This window comes from Pelecanus crispus, chromosome 2 (genome assembly GCF_030463565.1).
Source record: "Pelecanus crispus isolate bPelCri1 chromosome 2, bPelCri1.pri, whole genome shotgun sequence".
Taxonomy (NCBI): domain Eukaryota; kingdom Metazoa; phylum Chordata; class Aves; order Pelecaniformes; family Pelecanidae; genus Pelecanus; species Pelecanus crispus.
Genome location: NC_134644.1, coordinates 32079882 through 32101578, shown reverse-complemented (window position 1 = coordinate 32101578; position 21697 = coordinate 32079882). Strand labels below are relative to the sequence as shown.

Below are 21697 nucleotides of genomic sequence, written 5' to 3'. Positions count from 1 at the left end.
AGTGACAGTGGTAGCACCTCTGGGATAACATATTTAAGAAGGGGGGAAAAAAAAAAAAACCCAAAACACCAGGACACAAACTGCAGCTGAAGTGAGGAGTGAGAATATGTGAGAGGAACGCCTATGCAGACACCAAGGTCAGTGAAGGGGGAGGGGGAGGAGGTGCTCCAGGCACAGGAGCAGAGATTCCCCTGCAGCCCCTGGTGCAGCCCATGGTGAGGCAGGCTGTGCCCCTGCAGCCCATGGAGGTCCATGGTGGAGCAGATATCCACCTGCAGCCCGTGGAAGACCCCACGCCGGAGCAGGTGGATGTGCCCGAAGGAGGCTGTGACCCTGTGGGAAGCCCACGCTGGAGCAGGCTCCTGGCAGGACCTGTGGATCCATGGAGAGAGAGGAGCCCAGGCTGGAGCAGGTTTGCTGGCAGCACTTGTGACCCCGTGGGGGACCCACACTGGAGCCGTCTGCTCCCAAAGCACTGCACCCTGTGGAAGGGTGCTCCCACGCTGAGCAGTTTGTGAAGAACTGCAGCCTGTGGGAAGGACTCATGTTGGAGAAGTTCATGGAGGACTGTCTCCCGTGGGAGGGACCCCACACCGGGGCAGGGGAAGTGTGTGAGAAGTCCTCCCCTGAGGAGGAAGGAGCAGCAGAGACAATGCGTAATGAACTGACCGCAACTCCCATTCCCCATCCTCCCGGGGCTGCTCCGGGGGAGGAGGTAGAGAAAATTGTGAAGGAAGTTGAGCGCAGGAAGAAGGGATGGGTAGGTGGAAGGTGTTTTAAGATTTGGTTTTATTTCTCATTACCCTACTCAGTTTTGATTGGTAATAAATTAAACTGATTTTCCCCAAGTCGAGTCTGTTTTGCCCGTGACGGTAACTGGTCACTGATCTCCCTGTCCTTATTTTGACCCACGAGCTTTTTCATTATATTTCCTCTCCCCTGTCCAGTTGAGAAGGGGAATGATAGAGCGGCTTTGGTGGGCACTTGGCATCCAACCAGGGTCAAACAACCACAGTCATTGATACTGATCAGACCTTGGACTAAATTCACTCTTTTGCATTACCCAGATTCAAAATCACAATCATGTTAAAAAAATACAAAAATGTCTAAAATTTCACTTTCCAACCTAACTTGTAAGAATAATAAAACCGTTGCAATGCCTTCATTAAAAAGCCACGTTGACATGATTTACAGCTGTTAAAACTGTTGTTAAAAACAAGCATTATAGGATAAGTGATCAAAGCAGTGCAAAAGATTCGAAGCAGAATTTTCCTGCTGCCTTTACATAGACTTTTCTTGCTATATTACAAATAAAAAACACTTTGAAAATGTACTCTTAAATTCACCAGAATAAAAAAAGCCCGAGTAACTGTGTCTGAGAGAAAAGAGAAGGCCATATTCTGTGGTGTGTACTCACACTCCAAATTCCCAGGATGTGGAATGCTACTGAAACAAGGGGTTTCCTTGCGCTTGATGTACTTGATATTTGACTAAGACCTGCATAGAAAACGAGTAGAAACACATCCTGCACCTGACAAGCTTAGCAGTCTGCATACTGGAAAAGAACTGAGTACTGCTGAGTAAGGCAACTGAGATAGAGTATGGCTTAAGTGCAATCTGGTTAAGGCAGAGTATGTATTTTTGAAGCTGTTACTTCTTCTGCTTCCACTTAAAAACACTAGTGCACTAGAATGTATTTAAGAGCTTTGGTTAAAAAGACCCGGTGGAGCTGGAGGTGGTTCACAGAGATAAATTGTAGATACTCATTACAGTGAGCTAGACAGTCCCTCAAAAAAACCTTTGTTGACTTCATATTCTTACAGCCATTCAGTCCGAAGCTCCAAATACATGTACTGACAGGACAAACACGCTAAGCACAGCTTTCTCAAAATACCCATCCCTTATTTGCCCCCTGCAAGACACAGCTCCCACTCTGGATCAGGCATCATCTGAAATTTTACGTGAGTGAGTGTGGCAATATTTTGGCCTAGTAAGTAAATCATGTCCAGTCCTACGCTTGCAACAGATGCAGAATTAGTCCTTTATCAGGCCCAATTCTGCACAATGTTATGCTGACCTTAAACTAAAGGAATTTCTGTGACATTAGTTTGGGTTTTTAAGTGAAGGCAGAATTTGGCCCATTTTAGCACATTAAAATAAACTCATCCACAGCTTCTGTTTAAAGAATCAATAGATTATACAAAGTATTGGTAGCACTTTTCCATATTTACCACATGAAAAGCCCCACTCACCCCATTTGACCAATTTACAGTTACCATTTAGTCTTTCCAGTCCTAAGAATTTCTAGGTTATTCACACAAATGTATCAAAGCGTGGGGAAGTGTAACAACAGATGCATCATATTGTTGCATAAGCTTATGCTTAAAAATGCTAGCAAATAGTTGGGCTCTGATCATTCTTTGGCGTGAAGCTGAAGCCTCCTTGGATAGATCAGTTCTTCCATTTGTTGGAGTCCCAAGCCAGGAACCAGCCTGTGAATGTTGGGGGTTCGTGCCCTTGCTTCACGATTACAATGGGGGTCCCCTTATCTCTGCCAGAAGGATCTGTTTCAATATAGCGTTTGGCTAAAAACAGAGAGGAAATAAAACATATAATATATTAGTTCATTCCTTTTGATATAAAAAATACATTAAAAGCCCTAGTGAAAGAACCCAGGGCTACTATAATACCATATTCAATTAAATTATTTCAAATGCAATGAAATGATCAGGTAAGTGCTGATTTCTCCCAGCTGCCAGTGAAAGAGTTTTCCATGAGGTTAAAACAGAGGGATCAGTTTGTTGCCATACAGCTGGGTTTTGGCTCTTGAACAGGAGAGAGAATTTGCTGGTGCTGTGCAGATGCACAAGCTTCATTCCTGTTTTTCCTATGTAAAAGCCAGTGTAGTTTACCTTGACATCGCAATGTGACATCAATACATATTGGAAATACAGCTAGGTAACCCTAGCTGCTCCAGGGAAATATCTGCAAGTGTTTTTAGCACAAACTTTGTCAGAACGGCTCAGCTATGTGAAATCACACCAGAGATGATGTGATTTTTCAAGGAGGTGCACTGTACATGAGTTGTCTTGATTTGTTCTGCAATTGGAATTTCCTCCTCCAAATTTAACTCAGTGAAGGGTGGCAGTGCAAGGACTTGAGGATTTGTTGGCATTCCTTTGACTATATTACATTAGTGTAGGGTGCAGCTCAATAGGTGTCTCCTTTTAAATTCTCTTTTCAGTGCAGTTTCTTTTCAGAGAGCTCTCCTATAAATTCTTTAAAAAGTTCTGCAGCTTAGTAATGCTATTTTGATTAATTTTACCCTTCATAAACTTACAGATAAGAAAGATACAGTGAGTTTTAAAGCACATATAAAGGAGAAAATAATCTTAGAATCATAGAATCATTTAGGTCGGAAAAGACCTTTAAGATCATCCAGTCCAACCATTAACCTAACACTACCAAGTCCACCACTAAACCAGTTAAGGGTAGAGTAGTAATTTTATGTTTCCTGGCTTGGTAGCTGGATTATTTTTAATGAAAGTAAAAACTAGGAATCATTAAGGTTGGAAAGGACCTCTAAGATCATCAGTCCAACCATCAACCCAACACCACCATGGCTACTAAGCCATGTCCCAAAGTGCCACATCTACCCATTTTTTGAACACTTCCAGGGATGGTGACTCCACCACCTCTCTGGGCAGCCCGTTCCAGTGCTTGACCACTCTTTCTGTGAAGAAAGTTCTCCAGGATTAAATCCTAATAAGCTCAGTAACCCTTTTAAACACTGTAAACGTAACTAGATTTCTTCTACATCATCTTTTTCACTTCCTTAAGTAATACTGATGCCACTTGACTCAGAACTCTGTGAAATTGATTCAATATACCAGATTTAACAGATTCTTGTCGCTCAGTTTCATTAGCATCCTTCCCAATCCAGACAAAAACCTGCAAACAGAGAAGAGAAAGATACAGCTCCCATGTTGTTATAAGGATGCTGTGTACAGCAGGTAAAATACAAAGTAGTTGATTCCACTAGGACAAAGAATGCATGCTATGAAAAGACTGCAGAAATACACAGCTCTCACAAACCACAATTGATGGGGTTTTTTCGCCTTGCAAGACACTGTAGTTCGGTCCTCTGAAATCTCACTGCTCTCTTGACACTGGAAGCCCCGACCTTTATGCGCTCTGACGAAAGGAACCCTAATTGCCTCTTCCATGCATACCATTTACAATTTGTCAAGAAAATTGCACTTCAGGTGCAGGTAAAAACATAGAACAGGAGCTGTCTCTGGTTTGAGCTCTGCGTGCGCATCAACACTTGTGCCCTGTGATCAGTGCTACCCAGGGTGACTGCTAGATAACCCACTGAATAACCCAACAACCAGAGCCTCGATCTGCAATCCCAACTTTTTTTTTTTTTTTTCTTTCAAGGGTCCTTTTGGAAACCAGCTCCATGTCCTGGACATTTTTCCTTCTTACCTGAGTCAGTATGTCCCAATTACTTTCCATCCAGCTCTTCCACCCACCTTCCCCCATCACTCCTTCCCATATGGACCTTGGACGTTCCTTCTCATTTCCAAAAACCTCAGCCTTTTTTTCCTTAAGGGTTAGGCTGAAGAAGACAGAAAAAGCATGGGATCTGTGGCCTTCTCCCCCTTTCTCTCCAAGTGGAGAGGAAGGGTAGAGAGAATATACTGTGAGAAACAGATGTGCCCTCCACACCCACAGTAAGTTTGCCTGTCATCCAAAAAGCACTCAACATTTTCAGTTTTCAGTGAATCTGGGAAAATAATGGTGATTGTTTCTGTCACCCTCCACCCGGTTCTTCTGAAGACATCAGTGTAAGGGTCTAGTATTTGTCCCCTTCTCTAGTAAGACTTTTTGTAGCTGCTGCTGCTGCTACATGGATTTTGTGGCTTCTGAATACGTTTCATGCAATACCTTTCTTTTTTGAAATTAATAAATTTTAGCGATGAAGTCAAGAACATTATTGAGAGCCTTTCAGAATACTGCCGGGACTTAGACTCTTGCAGCCTCCATTGGTTTTAATGGGAAGTGCCTGCTGTGGTCTCACATTATGCTTGGAAATTCCATCATGTATGTTCACACTAGCACATCATATAGCACAAAAAATATATCTCCCTCTGGTATAATTTAAAGAAAACAAAACCTCTTCCATTCTCAAAGATGATTTTTCCTCCCATCTTATTATCTAAGTGGTTAAGAATAAATTATCCTTGTTACCACAAAAAGCAGTGGTCAAGTACACAGCTTACCTGCTCCCAAGCATCCAGCAACATGACATCATCTTCAGCCAAATCATCCTGAGTGAATTCTCCTGGGACCTCCTCAATCTAAAAAGGATATTATGTTTTGGGGTTTTTTGGTTTTTAATGATTTATCAAGATATTCTGATTTTTGCACAGACGAAAGATATTTTTAAAACAGTAAGTCCAGAAGCTTGTATGTAATTCTTTTAGCTCCTAAAGGTTCAGCCCCTAAACTGATTTGATGAATGCATCAAGGGTGTTTCACTGAAAGGAAACAAATCACATAATTGCATGTCCTGTAAAATCAGCTCTCAGTTTGTCAGAATTGATAGGATATCCTCAGGAGAGGCAGGCGTTTACATTGTGATTGTGACTATTGTTAAGTTGGGACTGAGGTCTACCAGAAGAAGGGGACAGGGAAATTTCCATAGAGCATCTTGTACCAAGCAAACTAAATCAATCGGCTGATATCAGCTGATATATTCATGCAGCTTACATTCATTAATAAGGAAAAGAAACTGCTTTGGTTTGCAGTGGGTGAGCTCACTGATGAAATACACACCCAAGCAAGCGTTCCAGTCACTTGACAATGGGACATTACAGTTGACTAAGCCATCAAGGATTAGTCCCCAAAGGAAAGGAAGACTGCTTGCTTCTTCCAAGGATGTGCAGGCAGACAGGAAAGCAGTTTATTGTTATTCTGTATGAGAAGGAGGGATAATAATGTAGCTAGTGGTCAGCCTCTACTTCTAAAGGACTGTCAAGGGTTTGGCTACGCTTGGTCATGTAGGAGTGCTAAAGGGACGATAAGCAGATGGTACAAAAGACATTCCTTTTCCCCACCCTGTGTTATGGTGGCCAGAAGGTCAGAGTGATCTGACCTACCTCTTCTGGTGAGCTCTAACAGTGGTGATTCTATCACTAAAGAAATGCTACAGGAAAGAGGGGATTTCACAGAATTTGGAGGGAATTTAAAACAAAAACCAAACAAGTGCATAGCTCCCAGCAGACTGTTATAGAGATGTTGGTTCCTATTACTGTATTTCACAGGAGTGTTTTAGAAGCTTGTTAGAAGAATACACTTTACTGCTCTCATAAGATTTTAAAGTCCTTATTAAAGGATCCTATTTGTTTTATCCCTCTCCAAATGCATGGGCTGTGCCTTAAGGAGACTGCAGAGATGGTAGCCAACTACGTCCCCTAGCTAAAAATTAGTGCATCTTTGCCAAACAGTGACACAGCATTGCCCTCCCAGAATACGCTAAGTAATTAAGCCTGAATCACAGGCTTAATACCCAGCACACAGCTCTGGGTATTTCTGCTAAGGAAATAGGTCTTCCTACCTCCTTGAGCAGAGGCCCATACCTTAGAGGCATAATTACATGTCTTAAATCTCTATGAAAATTTCAGACTGTGAGGGATATTTGACAAGGGACATTTCTTTTCCTCACCACCGCTATCAAACACGTAAGGGGCAAGGCACTGACCTGCACTTTCTCAGCGAAATGACAGCAGTCTGGCAATGCTCTGCAAGAACACAATTGCTTTTGACTGGGCAAACGCCTTATCTTTTTGCATCTGCAAGCCTCTAGTCCCAGGCTGGAGCAGGCTCTGCGTGCAAATGTCTGCAGTATTAATTCTTCTGTCTGTCCTTTGCATTTGGGTTGATTTAAAGCGCCAAACCTCAATTCTCTAGTTCTTGCCAAGCATGGCTAATTAAGCCAGATCCCCAAATTCGTTTAATGTCTGATGATTCCCAAGGCAAAATATACCAGAAAATATGTAATTAAACAGAGAGGAAAGTACCCCTTATATACTCACAATAAATCTGCCAGTCTTATTAGAACAACCATACAGGCGAGGGGGATGATCTTCAGCCTTTGTCAAGAGTCGTGATGAAGTCTGATATTCTTTTTTACCTCCAAGTGCTTTCCAGAATTCCTCTGAAATACACAATATATAATTTTTTCAGCAGTGGATTTAACACTTGATGTTTAGCTTGTTATATACTGTTTCAAGAATCCCCAAACAATATCTTCTTTTCTGTCTCAAAGATGGGTGCGTTTTCTTACAGTTCTTCCTGCAGTTTGTCAACATAACAATAAGGATAGCATTTGCAGACCTAGAAAGAGCAATGCACTATGTCTTTCTCTCCTCCTAGGCACTCAGGGTAAAGAAAGGACCACATTTCTCTGCAGCTCTTGCTACTGTCCTACAGACTTCTAGGGCATCACACTGCTTGTGCATTAGCCAGTTCTCGATAGATCTCCATGATAAAATGTCAGGTTGGCTTTTCAAAGGGAGAGAGTGAGCATATGCTTCTGCCTACAAAATATGTATGATTGCAAAAAACATTTAGGCTGTATTTCCATGCAGTGCTGTGTATTCTCAGCTGCCTATTAGCAACCACGTGGCCCCATACTAACCTGGTTCCTTGCCTTCATTAATCTTAGCAGTCTGGCATTTAAGAACGCTGGCAATGTATTGAGCTCCTTGTTCCTCTTCTTTGTTTGCTCCTTTTCCTACCCAGGTGTAGCCAGAGTTGTTTGGCAGTTTCAGAACAAAGACATCATTAGAGTTTAGGGATGTTGTGTCAACATCAACCTAGATCAAGAAAGAAATTGTTTTATTGTTCATATTTTCAAATAATGTGATCACTATTTTGCATGTTTATATAAAATGTATAGATATATGTTAATCAGCTATGTTTTTTTCTTCAACTTTTCCCTGGATTTTTACTGATATAAATTAGAGAAGAACTTAACTTGAGACAGGGAGCTGACTTGAAGGCAAAAGTTAGGACTATTTGGCAGTAGGAAAGAACTATGTCATAAGGGTTGCTGATTTCTTGTCTATTCTTTGTCAGCTGACTGTTCACTACACGTTTTCTTACAGTATCCTCTGAAAGATGTAGATTGGTTGCAGCCAGATACGGCATATTCTCTGTGATTTATTAGATGGGTTGGTCACATAGAGCAGTGGATTTGATTTGGAGTTCTGCATTGCTACCAGATGTGACTACCCAACAAGATTAGTCGGAGAGGCTCGTGGCAGCTATACCAATTCCCATGGGGAATAGTTGGTTTACTTAGCAGGTGATCTTACCTCTGCAATCCTGGTAATGGCTGCCAGGTTCCTGCGGATCTGGAAGAGCTGCGTGGGAGGAGCAGGTTTCTGACCTTGCTTTTTGGATGTCCCATCCTTGTAGACAATAAGCGGTTTGTTTTTGAACAAGCTCAGTAAATGTGCAGGCTCTTTGCCTTGGCTGACTCGGATCTGTACGTATGTAAAGAAATGCAATAAAAGAAACAAAAGGCTACAAGTAGTTATTTTTGGTCTTTGTTGAATGTTAGGGGATGTTAGCCAATAATGCTAAGTATGTTAGCAAGAATTAGAAGTGGCAAGCTGAGAAGATCTAAAAATATAGTTCCAGACACATTAAAGTTAGAGCATTTGTGAGATTTTTTTGTCAATCATGCTGACACAAAGACAAGATCCAAACTTCTAACATAATGTTTAGCTGATTAAAATGGCTGCTATCTACTGTAATAAGAAAATTACTCTTTTTCAAAAGAACTGTCATTTCATAGAGTTTTATGGAGTGACTTAATTCCCCTGAAAAACTATCTTGGAAGTTTAGGTGCCCTGTATTTAAGGAGAAGATAATGGTTATTCATCCTGTTCATTACTTCTATGTGTATTTTACCTGTAAGAGGATGAAAAAGATGAGCATAAATCTATCTTGCAGAGAATAACATGGATGACAAAAATGAACTTGCATTACAGATGCAAAAGATATTATTGCAATCTCAGAAAAACACTGAGCTATGAAGAACAACTATTTTTAGGTTAACGTTTGATAAAAGTTATTGGTATATAACCATTTGTTCTTCCTTTATAATAGTACCAGCCGCCAAGGTGGAGGGCTGCGACTTTCACTGCCGGAAAGAAAGCGGGGAAAGGGAATGAGGCATGCTGCACAGCTAGCAGAGGAGAAGTGGAGAGCCCCAGCCATTTTGCCCTGCCCGGTGAGGCTTGGGGCAGCTGGGAGCCGGGGCACCGAGGAGGGGCGGCTGCAGCCGGGCAGCCCGGGGTGTATGGCAGGGTGCAGGGCAGCCCGGGGTGCTGGGGTGGTGGTGGTCATGCTGGGCACCCGGAGCAGGTGCGTTTATTTATCTCACAGCTGGATAGACTGGTACAGTGGCCTGATAAGGATACCCTAGGACACACACACTTGTAGGTGCCAAACTGCGGCAGGATCTTACAAAAGCCAAAAAAACCCAAAAAACGCCAAAAAAACCCGAAACCAAACCAAACCAAACCAGAAGGGGAAAAAAAAAAAACCACAAACCAGACCTGCTGAGGGAAACATAGTCCTGCAAAATAAATAGGGGAACGACTTTTTAATAGTCATTTGTACTGTGGTGCCATCTAGTGACCACAAAATAGTACATTTAAACCTTTCAAATAATGCTAATACAGATGTTAAGCACAGGTAATATATTCTAGGTAGCCCTGTACATGCATACAAATGCACACATGCACATATACATACGTGTGTTTATATATACACAGACATATATATACACACATATATATATTCCTAAATTCATTGCAGGCTAAAAGGACTTTTAAGTATCATGTCCATTGCAGTGAGATGGAGCTCCTTCAGCTTTAATAAAAAGGCTTTTTAAGCACATTATTATTGCAGCTGTTAGCAGTAATATTATTACTACTGTAATATTAGTATTGGCCTTAGTTATGAGGCAGGACCATGTTGTGCTGAACTCTGTCCAAATACAGAACATGTGTTAGGAATACTTCAAGGAGTAATTACCTGGAAGTGTTCTAATCCTTCCTTAATGTAGTTTCAATCATAAATCATAACTGATTAAAAGCTAAAGTATAGTCTGACATCTAAATTAAGTGTACCTTGGTGGGTGGGGGAAGCCCTTTACTTTGGTAATTAAGAAATGGGAAGCACAGAATTATCTCCTGCTGCCTAGAAAATCTCTGCTTGTCCTTAGTCATCTTCCAGCTCTAGCCTTTCTGTGAAAAGAGGAGACCTCTCACCTCTCCAACTACCTGCCACTCCTCACTAGTGATGAAAAGAGAGCACACATTCTAGTCATGCTAGGACTAGCTCATCCCGTCACACCTTTTAGCTGCCAATGTCCTGTGCCTTGCCTTGCACACCCCGTTTCTGCAAGTGAGGATGTGTACCCTGCTTTCACGGAGCTTCAAGCACTATGGGATGGGAAAATCCAAGTTATATTCTTCACTATAGTAGAGACAACCCAGACCCTGCAGCACAGTTCCTGCAGGCTCTCCCCTTCCGGCTGTCGTATGGCTTTCATGTCTCCCAGTTTTGGCCCTCTAAAAGTCAGGCGTCTTGTCTGGGCAGAACATCACAACTTCCTACATAATCAAAAGGAGACAGGGGAGCTCACACAGGGCTATCGCCGTGTCAGACACCTGCTTCTGAGTGAGTTGCCCTGGGAGGATCTTATCCTTCGGTCTCCACTGACCATGTACAGAGTTTGTAAGGCTAGGCAAGACTAAAACCTAATTTTTAGACAGTGAAAGTCAAAGGAAAGAAAAGGCAGTTTTAGGCTGTGTTCTTTTGGACATCTACATTCAGAAAGGATGATTCAAATGGGAAATCTCCAGTGACTTTAAAAGGAGCCCATGGTGTTTGGCTCAGTAAGAGCATGAGCAGCTGATATTCCCAGTCTTCAAATGCTACCTACTGCCTCCTTTCAGTTCTCATTGGCATTTGCATATATTGCATGCTCTGTTGAATTTTATCCAAAAGACACTGACCTGCACAGCCTGACCATTCAATGACTGATCCAGCTGAACAGTCAGAAATGCAGACGCAGTCAGTTCATCTTTTGTAGCATGGGCTCCTTGCCTGAGGAAGACAAGGAGAAAGACAGTGGTTAAGTCCAGTTTCAAAATAATCCAGAGCTTATACTGCATGACAAGCACACAATAAACAACCTTGCATTTACACATGGTTCTACTCAAAAGGACATAAAGTCAGCATAAAATAATATCCACATGCTGGAGGTCTGTGCAAAGCCAACCAAACATACCATGTGTAGATGATCTGCCCTTTAGGGTAAGTGTAGAGGATAATGTAGCAGTCGCCACCATAGAACTGTCCATACGTCTCAGGTCCCACAGGAACTCTGCCACTGCTTTCCACACGCCAGATCTGGGGAAACAGAGGAATCACTGGAGAATGCTGAACTTCATCCTGAGACTCTTCAAGAAGCAATTTATTGTGTCATCCCTTGAGTGACCTTTGTTTTTGTTCCAAAGTGTTATGGAATAAAACCAGGAAGGATTCTTCATGAAGTAGACAGATACACCCTACGCCCAGTGAATGAATGAATAATGACCATCAACAAGCCATTGCAGTACACTATTCTTTGTCTTGATGCTTTAATGCCACGTGATCACCTCATAATGCTATGTTGAACTTACTTTCTTAACATCTTAAGATGATAATATGAGTGACACAACATTATGATTCATCATAGAACTATCATATCATTTGGGAGAGGCACACTGTAGTCGGATAACACACTGTTAGGCAGATTTCTTCCTATTTGATTCACTACAGCCCAGTTCAGTTTACAACTGCTCTCCAAAAACATACTGCTAAAATTATACAGCAAAAAATGCTTCAGATCTAAGCTGCTTTGCTCAAGCCTACAGACCATCCCAAGTATGAGGTTAGAAACCTAGAAAATATACCAATGAGACCGTAGGTATTTATCTTTTTCTTCCAGAACCCCAACATGCATACCTGCATGCAACAGGTTGTGTTGGTACAATGCCAAACCAGCCCTGTGTAGTCCAAAGATATTCCTGCAGTGGGATATGGATAGATCTAGGCTGTACAGTTAGTCATCTTTTTCTCTCTAAACCCAGGCTACCTGAGAGACACACTGGAGACAGAGAAGGTACCTCCAGAAAGCAGATTGGATACATACATAAGGAGGCAGAATGAATTTCTGACTCCAAGGACAAATTTTCCCATTCCAGATTTCAAGCTGATGTGAGCTAGAAGTTTTTCTTTAGGCTAAGGATGATATTTGAAGTATATCTTTAAGAAGTTTTGTGTAGAAGGGGAAATGTTTCTGCTGTTCGATTTTTATTGATGACTGGTACAACATCTTTCATAAGCACCAAAAAAACATGGCCCAGCATACAGCTGACAAAGAGATCTACCTTCTACTTCAAAGTACCTTTTTCTGATTGTAGAAGTAACACTGCCACTAATGTAGTGTTCCTCTACACAACAGTGAAAATGGCAAAACACAGAGTAGCAGCTTATCTTGTAACAGAATAAGCTAGGTAGGTAGAATACAATTTAATACAACACAAAAATTACCTCTGCTTTCCCTGAACCATCATCTACCATGTTATGCTGGGCAGCCATTTGTGGAGACTCATGTAACTTGGTAGCATCAAATTCAATCTGCTCAATTTTAGCCACTCTCTCTGTGACATATACTTTGCCAAAGCCATCACTTTGATCTTTATCCTTCCAGTCTTTGAAAAACTGTTTGAAGATTGGCGTTTCACCTCCTTCGGGAAGGACTTGAATCTGAAATGAAGCAAGACACATGAAATGGAAGGAAAACAAAACTGACACAGTTACTTGAACAGAAACTTTTCTGAATTATCTTAGTGAAACATTGCCCTTATGTCTTATAAGTCCTTAAAAATATTTTTTTGCTGATTTAAAAGCAAAGTCTTTAACAGAGCTCATGCTCTCCTGGTATTATCTCATAAATAGATCGCACCTGTGTGTTGGCAGGATAATTCATCTGCTGTATGAATTGTTCAGCATTCTTCATGGCAGCTTTTCTCTCTTGTGGGTTGGCATTTTTGCCTGGTTAAAACAGAAGGATAACAATACGTGGGAAAGGGCAATGAGCTCATAGATCCTGCAAAGGCAAGATGTCCTTGAGCTAGGTTCTCTTCGACATTGCTCTTGCGTCAGTCTTAAACAAGCACAAATGCTGGACATAACATGAGCAATAAGATTCACACAAAGTTGAATGGCCAAAACAGTACCTCAGTGGCTTTGAAAACAGCTAAAATAAAATAAAATTAAAAAAAAAAAAAAGAAAAGAGGGGGCACTGTTTTTTGCTTAGTGTGTGGTGTGTTTCTATCAAAAAATGCTGTTCATAATATCTGCTTTGTTCAAGCTACAAGAACGCCCGGTCTTTTCTCTGAATCTTCACTTGCTGGGCTGCAATGCAATGTGGTAAATAAAGCTGCTGTCCAGAACTGCCTTCACTTCTTCAGATAGTGCCACAGTCTGAGTAAAAGGAACTCCCATTTTGTCTGGCTGGGATGTGCAATTTACCACCACCCTTCCCCATCCATTGCCCCTTGTTCAGCCTTGCTGCGTTAGACATCTCTGAAAGTCTCTGTGGGATGATATTGTGTATGAGGTCTGTGTCCCAGCTGGCTGCCAGTGACTATACTCCAAAGACCTCTTAGTCTAATAAGATGCTCTGATAAGCTATTCATTGTATTCCATTTTGAATGAGACTATTAGCGAAGTAATTCACACTCCTCAGCTTAGTGGTCTGAAGATTTCCAGCAGAGATGATAACTGCAGCCTCCCTGTGCAAGGGTGAGACTCACGGACTAATGGGGTTTTTCCACACATTATTGTAACCAACAGTAGCAAAGTGAGGATGCACAGAGGAGAACATAGGGCCACATTCAAAGGGCCTAAATTTTATTTTATTTATATTATGCCTGATCATATTGGCTTGGTTCTTCTAGGAGCTGTCAGGTAGAGTGAAAACCAGGAATCAGGGAGTCAGGTAGACCATAGGCCATCTGAGCACAGTGCTCCCAAAATGCTCTCTTTTAAGGGATGATTCCCTAAATGCAAATGAAGTTTTCAAGTAAAATGCTTACAATGCTTCCTGGACTGACTTTAGCAGTTTGATGACTACATCGATTAATTATTTTCTATTGCACATGGTAAAAAGAAATGCAAATGCCACAGAATAATTAATACACTGCCTCGGACAAAAAAGGGAAGATACTCAGCACTGGATGCAATGGCAGCACCACAACAATCCAGCTACAAGGTATCCAGAACTAATTCCCCAGTAGTATTCTTCTCCTGGGAAATGTTCAGTCACAGTAATTGCAGACACTCCTGCAAGCACTGATGATACCACAGAGAAATATTTGCAAGAAAAAAAGAAGCATGAAAGTATTTGGAAGCTTATGCTTTTAGTTGATGGCTGGGACAGTCACCTTTCAATTTCACACCTCCTTGGAACAATGTATGAAAATATAATATCTATCCATTATCAAACTTTCAGTGTCCAGTTTTTGTCCCATAAGATAGGGATTTGATGACAATATACAGAACCTGTAGAATTCTTTATGTTTACTTTGTAACTGCCACTTAGATAAGCACGTAAGCACCCAAGGTTACAGATACCTCAAAACCAGCCAGGATCCTTAGACAAGACTTGGTCCTGAGGCCCTTACTCAAGTGAGCAATCCTTGTCCACTGACCGCACCAAGGAAGAACTGTGCGCAGGGTACTGTGTCCAGCCAATATTAAATCCTTGCTAGTGTCCTGAGGGTGTTGTGTCAACTCCTTAGATATGTCTGTGTAGCTTCTGCATTTGCAACAGAAGTGATCTCTTACCTTTCCACACAAAGATCTTCCTTGCAGCACCATTGTCCAAAATGAAGCACTCCTCAGACAGAAGCATAGCCATGGAGAAGGGGTTTTCCTCTGCTACCACAGATAGTTTCATGGATCCACTTGCATCTGACACCTAAGAAAGCAACCATTTCAAATTTAGATCAACTCTGGCTTTTGTAACCAAATTAATTTCTGCTCCCAAATTTACGATAAAAATCAGTTGCCTTTCCTATATAAATGTCTGTATGAAATTTGTGTGCTGCTGGAAAGTAAGGTAGGCTAATGATTATTTTTTTTGTTTCATTTCATTTTACATCCAATAGAGGGAGATGTAGCGTTAATTTTAGTGAGTTTGTTGGCTCTCTGTCTCAAAACTTCTTAAAATAAATCCGTTTGTCTTCCACTTTCAATTCAACTGCTCATAGAGTGAACACCTCACAGGTAAATATCCATGTTTTTTCAGCCCTTCCTATATGCTCAGCTGAACTGGTGGAGTCCCTAGGTGTTACCTTCTGCTACCAAGTAACCCACACTGAAGCCAAAGGTACACGTACATGCTGAACAGAAGCATTTGAAATTATAATAAAATAGTCCTACACTGATATTAAGAAGTGAAATACCTACATTTATAACCTACAGTTCTTTAATTGGAAACTGTAATATAAGACCTGCTGCAGAATCTGCTTTGTAACCTCTACCACCACTGTAAGTTCATGTAGACCTTTACAACCTTTTCAAATTCACTCCTGCATGGCTGAAAAGACCAGTTATTACTACTGAAAAGAAGTTATTACTATTGTAATAACTTTTCTAGGAGTCTTTATTTCCTTTCATAATTAAATATTAATTTCAAATACACCATTATATCTTATATTGTATATTATGGAAGCACAAGATGGAAACTACCACTGTATACAACAAATAAAAATCAAATATTATGCCTACTGTGTGGGCTCACCATAGACTTGTCTCCTGACTTTGACAATCACTGTTACATTGCAGCACATTTAAATTTAGCTAACAGAGCTCCGTTAGCAGGACCCGTGTACTTAGAGGAATTTATTAGATATCCACAGAATTTTCTGAGAGTTCTTAGGATTCCAGAATTCACTGCAAGCACTTTTCTATTCTCTAGTATTGTCTTGCTACAATGGTCCTGATCATACAAGCAGGCGTTCTTTGTCTTCCTTTTTTTTTTTCTTTGCTTTCTAAAACCCTGCTATAAAGATAAATATCTGCCAGATTTTTTGGCAAGAATGGAATGATTAATGGGAACTAAACACAGCACATAGACAACAAGGACTAAAATGGCCTTGTAATAATGATCACCTCATATAGGCTTCTTGTAAACGCCAGCCACACGTACGGGTAGGGGAGGAACCACCTAACAGGCAGGGAGAGAGGTGGCACCATCCTGCTGTGGTCTGTGGGGTGCAGGAGCTGCGGAGGGAGCGACGCACCCTCTCTCACACTTCACAGCAGCTTCGAAGCTACTGTAGATGGCACCTAAAAGGTCACACACATGGGGATCCAGGAACACTTAGTGCTGTCAGAGTGTTGCCACTCGGTGACCAAGCCCTTCTGGTTAAGTGACTGTGGGGAAGGGAAGAAAGTATATTGTATGCCAGTGAAAGATTCTTTTCTGTCACACAAGGCTCACTGCATGAGCCAGAGCACAAAGTGCCAAAGAGAAAGGTCCAGATCCCAATGCTAATGGGAGCTTGTAAAAAAAAAAATACCCTTCTTGCAGTCTTCAGGAGAAAATAATCTTTTTTTATTGGGAGGGGGGAGGATAAAGTCTTTTCTAGATTTCATTTAAAACGTCCCCCTTTTCCAAATACTTTCTCATTTCTTTTCTCAAGTGGGAGAAAGTGAAAGAAAGGGGAGCTGTGGAAAAAAAAGAAGAGAGAAAATGCAGGTCTGGAAATAGTTTGGGGATTTTTTTCAGAAAAAGAAAAAGAAATAGTTGTGTAGCCTTGTATATAGGTAAGATACTGTATTGTTAGTTCAAAGAACAAATTCCGTGCCTTTTCTAGAAAACAGCAGTATGCCTAGCATGACATGAGGAAAAATCATAATTTTACTGAATGTAATCATAAAACTCCTACTGATTTAAATGGAGAAAATATTTAATCCATTTTGTTTATACGTAATTTTTCTGGCAGTGGCACTGTCCTAGTCAGTATCAAGCCATGGCAGGTGAGGAAGGAGGAAAAAGGCATTGCAAAAGAAAGGAGTTTTGCATTCAAATTCCTTTGGATTTATACATAGAATATAACATAACTGTCCATCTCTCAAACTCTGCTAAGAATAACTAAATCATATATGACTACTAAAACTCTCACTGTAAAATCAAGAAGACAGGAAATATAGTTTGATTTAAGACCAGTTAATTCTTCTTTGACCTGCACTGAGTGGTTCATAGGCCATGCTTAACTTGTTTTCTGAGTAAACAGGACTGTAATCCATTTTTTTCCTCAAATTACCTGGGCTCTTTTGATTGACAACCTTTAAGAAACTTGTTCATTGGCTACAAATCAACTAACACAACTGCAGTTCTGTAACTGAAGCCAGAACTCCATATATGAGGGATGAATGAATGCATGAATACTGTTGAGCGTACCTAACTAAAATAAATAAAATAAATAACTTACCATATACAGTTTAGCGCTTCTCCTGTTTGTAATATCAGCCAGCTCATCATCATCATCACCACAGTCGGAAAGCGGTGGCTTTTTCCCTAAAACCTGTGCAACAGGAGAATAACAAATTCAATGCAGAGAGAGAGTAGGTGCTATAGTATAAACACATCAACACTGTAATGTGTTGTCCCAGTAATGGATTAATCTGGATCATCTTTACATATACTCGAATCTAAATCCAAACTCATGGGTGACTTGTTCACAAACATATGGATAATTTTAAATAACTGTGTCAGATCTCCAGCAGCTTTAGATCTACATGCTGTCTTTCCTGCAGGCCAACTTGCTGGTCGTCTATAGACTAGGATAGGAAATGCTATATAGAGAAAAGCTTCAAAGGATACATACACACACAAATACACAGAATAGAAAGGTTTATGTGATCCTATTCTATGTGTGTGTTTCTATGTCTGTCTTCTTTTCCTCCCAGTAACTTCTAAACTGTCAGCAAGCACGTCTTACAATTTTTGGAACGACATTACTCTTAAAATGTTTAACAATACTAAAATTAAAGCAGACCAAGTAAAATATATGAGTTGAAATTATCTTTTAAAATATTTTGATTGACAATATAAAGTATTATGATTCAAAAATCTTAAATATTACAGTTTCTTAATCCCATTTTAAGGGGGAAAAATTAGCTGAGGTCTTGAAAAAAATTTATGGGGTGAGACAAAAATTTTCTTGCTTCATCACCAGAATATCAATTTTAACACTGTGGTTATTCTACATTATAGTAGTTTTATACCATGGGTAATGTTATAACAACTATCACTACAAGAAATTTACAGAGGTTCGTCAAGGATATGTTATGGTCAGATAGTCATTATTAGATCCTAGTTCCTCTTTCTTAATTCTCTTTCCTTAATGATTCATATATGACCAGATCCAAATATTACTGTCCTGGTTTCAGCTGGGATAGAATTAATTTTCCTCCTAGTAGCAGGCACAGTGCTGTGTTTTGGATTTAGTAGGAGAAGAATGTTGATAACATGCTGATGTTTTAGTTGTTGCTGAGTACTGCTTATGCTAGTCAAGGACTTTTCAGCTTCCCATGCTCTGCCAGGGACACAAGAAACTGGGAGGGGGCACAGCCGGAAGAGTTGATCCAAACTGACCCAAGGGCTATTCCATACCATATGACGTCATGCTCAGTATATAAACTCGGGGGGGTTGGCCGGGGAGCAGAGATCACTGCTTGGGAACTGTCTGGGTATCGGTCAGCGGGTGGTGAGCAATTGCATTGTGCATCACTTGCTTTATATATTGTTATTATTATTATTATATTGTTACTATTATCATTACTATTTTACTTTATTCCAATTATTAAACTGTTCTTATCTCAACCCAGGAGTGTTTCTCACTCTTACTCCTTCCATTCTCTCCTCCATCCCATCGGGGCAGGGGGAGTGAGCGAGCGGCTGCATGGTGCTTAGTTGCTGGCTGGGGCTAAACCACGACAATTACATACAGAATATTATGGATTTCTATGAAATTATGTCCCAGAGTGAAGGTAGTAGTAATTGATACATCTGAGTAACTAAATATTAACATCAAATACAAGGGCAGGGCCAGCCTTCCCATCGATGCAGTGTATTTGAGTATCACATGGAGTCACATGCAAAACCACTGTAAATATTTGATAACAGGGAAGCCTGACAAAGCATACAGCTGCAAAGAATTTTGAAAAAAAACAATATAGCCTAAATATTTAATATAAGTCTGCCATCTGTGGAGTTTCCTGACCTGGTAAAGCCAGTAAAATAGTAAAAAAAAAAAAAAAAAGAAAGCCTTGCTAAGTGTGATTGCTGCAGTTTAAGCTAAAATATTTTACTTGTGACTCGTTGAAGACAAGAAAGTAATGCCCTGAGTGTTTAAGAGATGTTACCAGTAGCTCTTCAGTAGCTATCAGTCAGCATTTCCTGAATTTACACTACATGGCTGCAGATTTACTAATGTATAGGTCAAGTAGGGCAACATGTTCATAGCAGAGTGCCACCATGCTGGTGAACAGCTAAAAACAGTGGCCATATGTGGCATATCGTTACAAGGTTTCTCAAAATGTTTCCCTTCCTAGATTTTCACACTAACCAGCAGCCTACACACAAGCAGTAGAGCACCAAGAATAATGTTGTCTTTGTAAGGCAAGGGTTAGAAAATTGCCAAATAACAGGCATGCATCCTTACCTGAACAGACACTGAATAAGTTTGAGGGTTTTATAAGATTTGACTTTCAGTAACAATTAAGAGGGTAAAAGAGTCCTGTTAATAAAACTTCCAGAAGTCCATACTTACTAGTTTTCTGCTTAATTAGGTGTTTTCAGCAAAAAAAATATACAAAAATTGTGATTCCTGATACAGTTAAAGTCAGCATTTTCCCTTGCCATGCATATAGAATACCTGTGGCACCACAATTATTTTGCAGCTTTGTTGTAAGTCGCTTAAACTGATATAAAAAACCCTTCTCTTAACAGTTTCTGCTTGCCCAGGAGTCTTTGAAAATTATGCAAATACCACTGAATATTTTTAAACGAGGCTAAATAGCGTCTGTTGGTGTTTGTGAAAGCATCTTGACAGAAGCAGCCTCTCTATTCACTGCACTGTCTAGGCGCTCCACTCTGGTGGCAATTAAACCAAGCAGCCTCTGTAATTTAAAAACTGGGCTTTAAAATTAGCCCCAGCACAGTTTAGATTGCTGGCCTGGCCTGTTGGTGTCTTAAAACTACATGTAGAAATGTTTTTCTGAACTAGATAGAGAATTATTGTCAGACTCCCTTATCTTAGGAAATCTCAGTTCATCAGCACTGGCACAGAGAGAAGGGTCAAAACCTCCTTTGCAAAAGTGCAGTTACATGTATGAGATGAACTGCCCCGGAAAGGGCAAAGACATTCTGGTTCTGGGAAATCCATTCACAATTCACGAAACAGCAGCTTGCACGGTAGCTTCTCTGGCCAAAGCTAGCCCTGTGCTTCAACATAGGCGAGCAGAAAAGGAACATCACTCATTTTTGTAATTCTTCTGCAGTTCCTCAGAGGAGCTCAAAAATAAATGGAGAAGGGTCTTGAGGGTTCTCCCTTTTCCTGCATTTGAAGTCACAGTTGCTTGTAGATCCTGGCATTTTGGTGACCCTTGTTAAGAAGGGACAAGATGTGCTTCTCTTCCCACCAGATAAGAAAATCTGGGACTTGTGAGGAAGGCTGTGCAGCCAACACAGCCATTAGAATAAGCCTTGAGCTGAATCGCTAATGGGTATGTATACCTGTGTGTGTTGGTATCAAAACCAGAAGATGATACAAGGTTAAAATGACCTAAGACATGTGAAGACACCAGTTGTGAAGAGATGCAGCATGCGCTATATATACTCAATATATGAAGTGGTACAGTGTGAAATACATATAGTCAGTACACTTCTGTATTGCTAGGAACAACTTATGTCATTCCCGATATGTATTAATTTCAGCCAGTTTGTCTTATAGACTGGAGGATGAGACAGATCACGGAAGGAAAAATTGTGCTTGAACAGAAAGCAATCTATGCTGAAAAAAATGTGACGTTCTGTCCCAAAGAAATGCCTTCCAGAGAAGTTGTATTTCCTCCTCCTAAGGCAAACTCCCATGCTACAGCTGAGTCCACACACAGCCATCCATATGTCTGGATGTTATGACAACTGATAATTTTATCAATAAGATTACAAAGTATGTATTGAACAACAGCTAACTGCTATGCTGGAATTGAGTTGTATCATTACCTAAGCATATGGCTGACTGAGTTGCAGCTCTCCTTTATACAGATAATTCTCATGTGATGCATCAAAAAGAAAACAAATCATGCCAGCTGAGACTATAGTCAAAGGCTTCCAAAGCTTTTCAGCAAGGTTCCCCAATAAAATGACTTAAACCAACAGACAGTTTAAAGGATGTTGAGTCTTCTGATTTTTATCTACATATACTCTTAGTTTCACACAAATCCTGTGGTAGCTATATACACAGGACCTTGCTCATATAATTC

The 21697-nt window shown here is 40.6% G+C and overlaps 1 protein-coding gene across 1 annotated transcript in view; it reads right to left on the bottom strand.

The window, feature by feature from the left end:
- Positions 1-2451: 2451 nt before the first annotated feature.
- The window catches only part of SCIN (scinderin), a 57089-nt gene continuing 37843 nt past the window's right edge, over positions 2452-21697 (bottom strand). The window contains exons 5-16 of the mRNA XM_075728247.1: positions 17641-17733; positions 14987-15119; positions 13100-13188; positions 12685-12900; positions 11378-11499; positions 11103-11193; positions 8385-8555; positions 7706-7883; positions 7101-7222; positions 5286-5363; positions 3891-3951; positions 2452-2585 (exon numbers count right to left, since the gene is read on the bottom strand). Coding sequence (XP_075584362.1) covers positions 2452-2585; positions 3891-3951; positions 5286-5363; positions 7101-7222; positions 7706-7883; positions 8385-8555; positions 11103-11193; positions 11378-11499; positions 12685-12900; positions 13100-13188; positions 14987-15119; positions 17641-17733 — 1488 coding nt within the window. The remainder of the gene's footprint in view (positions 2586-3890; positions 3952-5285; positions 5364-7100; positions 7223-7705; positions 7884-8384; positions 8556-11102; positions 11194-11377; positions 11500-12684; positions 12901-13099; positions 13189-14986; positions 15120-17640; positions 17734-21697) is intronic.